General features: G+C 39.6%; 1 protein-coding gene across 1 annotated transcript; it reads left to right on the plus strand.

Moving 5' to 3' along the window:
• Positions 1 to 554: 554 nt before the first annotated feature.
• LOC307159889 (E3 SUMO-protein ligase ZBED1-like) lies at positions 555 to 6,194 on the plus strand (the record flags this gene model as incomplete). The annotated part of the gene is made up of 6 exons (XM_079873587.1): positions 555 to 2,194; positions 4,074 to 4,410; positions 5,149 to 5,302; positions 5,478 to 5,703; positions 5,795 to 5,921; positions 6,084 to 6,194. 6 exons carry the CDS (start codon positions 555 to 557, stop codon positions 6,192 to 6,194), a joined length of 2,595 nt encoding a protein of 864 aa, XP_079729713.1.
• Between the last annotated feature and the right edge of the window lie 2,626 nt (positions 6,195 to 8,820).

The following is an 8,820-nucleotide window of genomic DNA, read 5'->3' on the forward strand; positions in this document are numbered from 1 at the left end:
TTCAAAAGGCATCTACAAGTAAGTTAACAGACAGACAGTCTTCTATTTTGAAAACCATCTCTTGATGGTATTTATGCAACTGATATTTGATATAACTAGTGTTGGGGTCACTACTCAAGAACGTGTAATACACATTATTCACTTTTAAAAATACCATGATGCATTACCTTACTTGTTATTCTCTATGGATAGTAACTCATTACTCTACTCATTACATTACTGTGCAACACAGCAAGAGCCTGGCATATAGCTCATAAAGGGTTATACACACCTTTAACTCAACACAACAGTAACAGTAATATTAATGTGCTACATTACTCAGTTACAGCCAAATATGATTATATTGTTATGGCATTACTTTGTAAGGAGTTACCCCAAACACTGGATATCATATGTGTTTAAAAGCATGCAAGCACAATTTTTACTTATTACTTATTGTAAATCAAGAAAACAATTATTGTCAATTGTGGAATTAATAGAAATATTTGTTCTCTTAAAGAGTAATATACATTGAGGTATTTTTTTCCCTACAGAAAAAACATCAGGAAATCTTGATGTACTGTGAAACCAGCGATTACACAATACAGCCAAACCAGAATGAAGATCATGGTAATCCTTCTGAAACAGCCAGTTCCAGCTCTAAGTGGTCATCAACTAATAGACAACAAGTTGCTCTTACTGATAGTGTTGTTACATATATTGCAAATGGTCTCCTCCCTCTCTGTACTGTTGAAAATAAGGATTTCATTAATATGTTGCATTTGGCCCAACCCTCCTTCACAATGCCCTCCCGAAGAGCTCTCAGCCAGGACCTTATCCCTCAGCGCTCAGCTACTGTAAAATCACATCTGATTAATCTGATGGAAAAAACTGAGCATATTTGCCTGACAGTAGATCTTTGGTCAAACCGATCAATGAAGTCATTTTTTGGAATGACTGGCCATTTCATTATAGATTTCATGTTGCAGAGTGTAATGCTGAGCTGTCAGCGTTTTAAAGGGAGGCATACAGCTGAAAACATTTGTAGAATTTATGAAGATGTTCTTCAAAATTACAATATTCAGAACAAAGTGTCATTCATTGTGACTGATAATGCCTCCAACATGATAAAGGCATTCACCCTCTTCCCACCAATGCATGTTGTTGAAAGTGAAGAGGAAGAGCAGGATGAGACATCTGATTTTGAAGTGGTGAATGTTGAAGAGGAGATGGTCTACTTCCCACCAGAGAGAAGCTCATGCTTTGTCCACACTCTTCAGCTTGTGGTTCGTGATGCAATGGATGATGCTGGCTCCATAAAAAACTTACTAGGAAAGGTCCAAAAACTTGTTTCTTTTTGTCACAAGTCCACACTGGCTACTGATGCCCTAGACGGAGGGCACAAACTTCAGCCTGCGAATGCCACTCGCTGGAATATCCAGTTAAAGATGCTGAGGTCTGTTCTCAATGTCCCAAGTGATGTACTTGCTGAGCTCCATTGCCCCATCCAGCTGACATCATATGAGCTGAAAATAATCCAGGAGCTTTGTGAGGTATTGGAACCCTTTGAGGAAGCTACAGACAGATGCCAGGCTGAGAAAATAGTAACCTCCAGCTTCATCATCCCTTGTGTCAGGGGCTTAAGGCATGCTATCAAAAACATGAAGATGACCGGTAATAAAAAGTTTGTCTCAACTCTACAATCCTCACTTGAAAGACGTTTAACAAAATTTGAAGACATGGAATGCTTCCAGGTGGCTGCCACACTCGACCCAAGGTTTAAGTTGGACTGGTGTGTTGGTGAAGAGCAGGTAATAATCAAAAACCTTCTCACAGAAAAAGTTGAGTCTGCCTCCCCAAAAGGGAGTGCAACCATGAATGGCAGTGATCCACCAAAGAAACGCCCAAAACTGTTTTCCTACATGGAAAGTCAATCTGCTATGCCATCTGACACAGCCCCACATGAGGTCCCTGTGTACTTGAGTACCCCTTGTCTTACAGAGGATACTGATCCTTTGGTCTATTGGAGAGAAAACCAAAGCCGTTTTCCTGCCCTAGCTCAACTTGCATGTAAATATCTTGCCATACCAGCTTCCTCTGCACCTGTTGAGAGAATTTTTAGTGTTGCAGGAAAGATATTCAGACCAGAAAGGTGCAGACTCAATGAAAAAACATTTGAGGAGCTATTGAGAATTAGATGCAACAGTGTTGCTCAGTAATTTTTTGCATTGGAATAAATGATAACTGCATTTACAACAACTTTGTGTTTGTATGATTACTTTGAAATGAAAATTACATTGGAACAAAACTAATTAAACAACATTGAGGGGGTAATTTATTTCAAAAATTTGATCAATATCTATTTTAGAACAAAATGTATGCAGGGTTGAGGAGTAAACAGTTACATGAAATGAAATTTCTGTGAAATTTCTGTGAAATTTCTGTAAATTACAAAATTAATGTAATTGTATTTAGTTGTATTACTGATGTAAAATGTTTAATTCAATTAGTTACTAATCAACTTAAAACAAAATTGCTTTGCATTGATAAAGTTATCCAAATAAAGTAATCCAAACCACATTTATAATGGGTAACTAATAACAGTAAGCAATAACATTTCCAGAGTAACCTTCCTAACACTGAATGCATGCGAGACTCAACACATTCTTTCTGTTGTGTGACTGTGTGGAATTTCTTTGAATTGCCATGAATTTAATTCCACTTCCTGTCATTCCAATTCAAATTCAATTCAACGTCCTGTGGGGCGGAGTAAATTCAATTCAAATTCCAATTCATGAATTGAATGGAGGCCAATTCTGAAATTCTGAATTTTGCACAAGCCTGCTAGATACCTATCGATTATTTAGAGTTCAGGTTAAGAAATGGTTAATTTAGCTTTGTTAACATTAGAACTCTATACCTGCGGGCTGTTCTGCTATTGTTTTGTATGTGTTTCTATTTCATTGATTTGTTTTTATCTATCGATGGTTTTATGGATTGTGTTATGTATTTGATTAAATTCTACTAGCATGTATTTTTAACCACATATTTCTTACTAGGGTGACTTTCTTTCCAGGGACTACAGATGAAAAATAGCCTTTGGTTAATTCTGGTGCATTTACATAAATGTTTTATTAATGTGTGCAATGTCCCTGTTAACTAAACAAATAAAATAAAATAAACAAATGAAAAAAATTCACCACTAATGGCAACTGTATACTGCCGAAACCGAAGGAAAACTTCTAGCAATGAGTGACCAAGGCTGAGAACAGGAAGCAGCTGCTGATTAAGGGAAACACTCTGATGCATAAAGGAGCAGTTAAAGACCAGTCGGTCTTTGTCGTTGTGGTTTACAAGGTGATATGGTATGGATCACGACTCCTCATCCGGCCATAGATTTTCTGTCCCTGTGTGCATTCAAAGCCTTCAACACATCTGGCTGGAAAGCTTCAAAGCTTCATCTCGCCACTACTACAATTAATCACGATTAAAAGTTTTAGGGCGCTATTTTAACGATCTGAAACACAAGTATCAAACGCGAAACACAAGTAACTTTCTGGGCGGATCTTGGGCGCTGTTGCTATGACTCTTGCGCCCGACACAAATCTAAAATGGGTTGGTCTGAAGTAGCTAGATTACTCATAGGTGTGGTTTGGGCTTAACATGAAATAAACCAATCAGGGCTGGGTTTCCCGATAACTTTGTCTCTTAGCGCAAGACTCTTAAAGAGCAATGTGCAGGTTGAATTTATAACTGAATTAATACTTGATATTGTCTGAAGAGGTCTTTTAAATACACATATGTAGAAATTACTAATGAAATCTAATTTGATGTAGAAATTTTTATGAAAATGTGCTAGGCTCTGGAATACGCCTTTCCCGCTATAGCAACGCGTCATATGACGTAGGACGAGGCAAATAAGAGCTCGCATTCAGCTCTCTCATTGTGGATGTAGATGTAGTTAGAGCAGTAGTGAGAGACAGAGAAAGTTTTAGATCGAGTTTTAGAGAAGCCATAATGGTAAATTATTGTGTTTGTGCTGGTTGCACGAATTCCAGCCTGTCAGGACATTGTGTCCATCATTTTCCTTCTAGGAAAAACAAGGCTTTTCGTTCTTGGGTGCGTTTTGTGCAGGTGAAGAGAGCAGACTTCACTGCCGCGTCTGTCACCACACACTCGGTCGTTTGTGGCGCACATTTCACTCCGGAGAATTATCGACCTGGAGATTTGTGGGAGTCTCGGGTGGGATTTCGGAGTAAGGACCATGTGAGGCTGATTACTAATGCTGTTCCCTCTGTGCACTCGATGGAATCAAGTCCACCATCAAAGTTTACACCTGATTTTTGCGCGGGCGGGACTGGAGGACCAAGTGCTAACGTTAGCACTAACATAAGCAGACATTCTGTGCAACGAAAACGAGCACTTAGCAGAGTAAGTCTTACTTTTAATTATTTTAACTCTTAATTTGTGTGATTTCGTAATGTTTTAGTATAATAATACAGAGAGAGGCAGAGAGAATGAGCTTTAGGACAGGTTGTCGTAATTGTCTGCCTTCTGACATGAATTTATCAGTTTGCACAATGCTATAGCTATTGGCAGGCAGCTAGCCCAACTCTCCCGTTTCCCCCGCATTTCAATTCAAACTGTTCTCCTGCCCTCCTCCCGTCTGATTTTGTATCCCCGTAGGCTAACGTTATACTCTCCAGTAAATTGCAAGGTCCAAATGTATTGCTCAATATGTAGAATTCCCCTAGATTTTTCCGCTCAAATGTTGACCGGTGCTATAGGCTCTCATTACGAATCTTCTTACCAAAGAAAGCAAATTATACATAATTGAAAATCTTTGAGTTTATTTTTAATTCATAAAATAACGAATTGTTGTAGCTCCCTGGGACATTATAATACTGGTTGTGCAAACAAGCCACAATTGTACAGAAGGCATTTATTTGAAAGCCATTTATCCATGTCAGAGGTGACTTGCCATGTTTCAAATGATCAAATTCTAAGTTTAGTTTTAGTAATGCTTTTCGTAATGTGTTTGAATGGAGGTTTTGGCATGTCAGAGTTGCTTTGGTTTTATATCTCTTTTTTATTTACTGATTTATTACTGATCCAGTTGGTAACTAAGCTTGTATCCTATTTTATTGTGTGATTGTGCCGTGTTTTCAGATTTTGGCAGAGAGTGCAGCCAGTAATGAAGGGATAGATGCATCTAGCACTGTAGATTTTGAAGATACAGAGGGCTTCTCTCTACACAATACTGAACCATTAGTCCTTCATCGTGGGTCACAGTGCAACATCAAATGTCTGCAACGTTCATCAGGTAGTGTAACTTGTATGTATCATTAGCTGTATATGGCACAAACATTTACAAATTACTTCTAATGGTAGAAAGAAGACATTTCATACTGGACTGTAGTGTTGTGGCTGTGCATGTGTTGTGACCACTGACTATGTGATGTTGTGCAACTAACAATATTAATCTATTGTAATCTTAGCTGTTCAGGTAAAGCCTGAAATGGTTAGTGTGGGGACTCAGATTGAATGGTTTGAGCAACAAACATCAACTCCACTGCCCAGTTCTGTCCAAAGTGAGGACAAATCATCCTCTGATGTCATGGACCATTCTGATCTGTCATGGATCCCAGACGAGGAGATGAGTAGTGAGACATCTGATGAGGAGAATCCAGAAGAGCCAATACAGGAATCCCTCAATGACCTCAAGTAAAAAAATGAATACCTATTTTTATTGTGGTTGTGTGTCCACAAATTGTCACTGTCAGCATTAATGAGCATTCTCCTTTTCTTTCTCCAGTGTGGCTGACAAGTTCATTGTTTGCCTAAGCCAGCTGATGTGTCTGTTCACTGTTTGCTCGGTCTGTTGTGGGGAAACCCAGGGACAAATAGAGTACCAGGAAGGGACTTACATAAAAATCAAGCAGGTAAGAGAATATTTTTGAACTGTTTGTCTGGAGTTGAATCATGGCCTTACCCTGGAAATCCAGAGGAAGCGTGAGCGACTTTTAATTTGGTCTGTGTATATACTGTATACATTATTGGTATTAGTATTTTTATTAATTTCCTGTTTCATATACATTGGTCAGGCCTGCACAGCATGTGGCTATCAGCATTACTGGCAGAATCAAAATATGCTGCACCGAAACATGCCAGCCACATCTGAGTTTGAAAATCTGCTAAACCCTCAGCATCAATAATGCACATTCTTTTGACACAAAGTTTGTTATTTGTGTATAAAACTGACAACTATAATAGACTAGGTGTATAATAATATAATAGTGGTGTTATAACTTCGTCTAAACATACTCTGGTCTATTGACTTGGAGAGGGCCATGCTCCTGCCTGAAGTTGAGGTATGCTACCTGCAGCGAAAACGGGTTGAGGCAACACGCATCAAAGCCTGGGATGGAGCGTCAGGCAGGTAATATCCGTGGCTGGAACTAAACCCTCAACTACAGCCCAATAGGCATCCACCTCTCGACAACACATGCTGTCCACCGCCGACGCCATAGACTCACAATGTCCGCACAAGCACCTAGCCAACAAAAAGCCATCAGAGAGACCCTTGCCTCTCTTCCTAATCTGCCCCTCTCTCCCTCCCTCTTGCAGGCAAAACCACGTACTGGATTTTTATACAGATATGATTGTTAGACTGTTGTTATTGTAGCTTAGGTATTGTCATTATTTATTTATGTTGTTATGGCATGGTCATTAGTCAATGTAGCTAACGTTAGGTAAATGTAGCTAGTGCTAACCAGCTTGGATGGACTGCATAATCACTGTCTCAGCGTTAAAATCTTAGGTTGTAGAATATGAAAAGACAAAACGTTGCTGGCTTAAATTAAGACAATCTAAATGGATGTTTAATCAAGAACAAGGTCGAACGTATGTTTGCTAAAGCAGATTTATTGCATAACACCAAGGTACTAGCCCTACAGTAGATGAACCAGCGTTAGCCACGGTGCTAACTTACATTAACTCACCAAGTCACTTGCCCTATTCGCCACTGGTTTTCTTGACACCACAACTCTACTTCTCTCCTCTGCCCATTGTTCCTCCCCCTGATCTCCCCCCTAATCTCCCCCTGGCCTCTATCTCGCCTAGGAGGCTCATAATTATAGGCCTGTGGGCAAATCATAGGCATGCTCGTCGACATCAAAGAACTCGGTATCTTCATTCACAGCCATTGTAACCTGAGCTTGAACTTGACCAGACTCCCTCGCCTATCGTCACTTCTGGTTAGTGCTTTATAGATGCGGAAGTTATTTTATCACAATTTATCTCAAAATATCGTTAATGGCATAGTTATATATTACTCCAGTTCTGAAAATCTAGTTGTTTTATCATCAACATACACTATGCTATATAGGGGTCTCCAACCTGCACGTTGCTCTTTAAGGTATAACTTAACTAAAGGTATACCATTACTAGGCGTGTTCCCCAAACTAAACCTTAGAAAGCTGCTTAAGATATACCTTCTTATGTGCAACGTTACCGGGTGCTGTCCGTGGCGATGGTGCTGAATTGGTTGATATCGATGGCTCGAGAATCAATTATTCTCTCGTGCAGGGGCTGTTTCACTGCATGTGAGAAAGTCGTGTTCTTTATAAAAGAAGCACTTCAGAAATAGTTGAAATTGCATTTATTAATATATGCAATAAATATATTGCATATATTTATTTACTATTATATATTATAAAAAGCTGATTCATAAAGATATTATAAAAAAATAATCCAAACTATAATAGCCTTTAATAGCCTAGCCTATATATTAAAAAGGTTTCAGAGCATCATCTCACATTCCCTTTAAGAGCTGGCGCGCTTGTTCCATGGCGGATAGCTATTACAATGGCGGATTTGCCAGGTGCGGTTCACGCCAGGAGCGGTTCACAGCTGAGGAGACCGACATTCTCGTCAGGGCCGTAAAAGACAGAAAAGTGACATTGTATGGGGATGGGAGAAACCCACCTAAATTAGCTTCGGTTAAACAGGCGTATAATCATTTTGGTAAATGTGTAAGCTAGATTTATGCCTATTTTTTAACATCTTCATGGACACCACAATGATTTCCCTCATGTAGAATATTTTTCCTTGTAATTATATATTGTTTGCAAAAATGGCAACTGCTGCGTCTGTGTGTAGATGAGAGAGGCAAAGTGTATGCGCGTTGTGCACACGCTACATTATGGCCAAGCATGCGCCCTTAAAATAGCATCTGAACGCGCCACTGACTTTAGACTAGGTTTTTCCTGGTTTGTGGCGGAATTGTTTTCTGGAACTGCAAAATAGCATCAGGGAACGTTTGCGCCGGAACACACCTCCTCTTTTCGCTGAACCGCCCCCGGGAGCGCAAGTTCATTCCCTAATTTACCAACGTGCGTCTGTGGAGGGAAAAGTCCACTGTGCGTCAGGTGCAAAATAGGAATGATACATGCGTCGGTGTACAAAGTCAATTGTGCTGGGTGCACGATAGGGCCGTTAATCTATTTAAAGCTCTAGTAAATATTCAAACTTTCAAAACAGTCTTTAGAAACTCAAGGAACGTTGGCAGAAAGCGATCCACCAGTCGATAGTGTGAGGTTTAAATGCAAGCCTAAACATGGTGCTGATGAGCTGCAGGTGTACATGATTGGATAAAAGTGCAAGTGACTGTGGTCATTTCTCAATATGCATTCTTGTCTGTACTTGTGTTCTTGTGTTCTTGTGAAACGTCATCATTCGAGCCCCAGTACTGTTCCAATTCAAAGTTTTGAATTGGATGTTTTCTTGATCTGCCCCTTTTATCGAGGATGCATCGAGAGATGACTTGTGCAGACTTGACAG

This window comes from Squalius cephalus, assembly GCF_949319135.1.
Source record: "Squalius cephalus genome assembly, chromosome: 6".
Taxonomy (NCBI): domain Eukaryota; kingdom Metazoa; phylum Chordata; class Actinopteri; order Cypriniformes; family Leuciscidae; genus Squalius; species Squalius cephalus.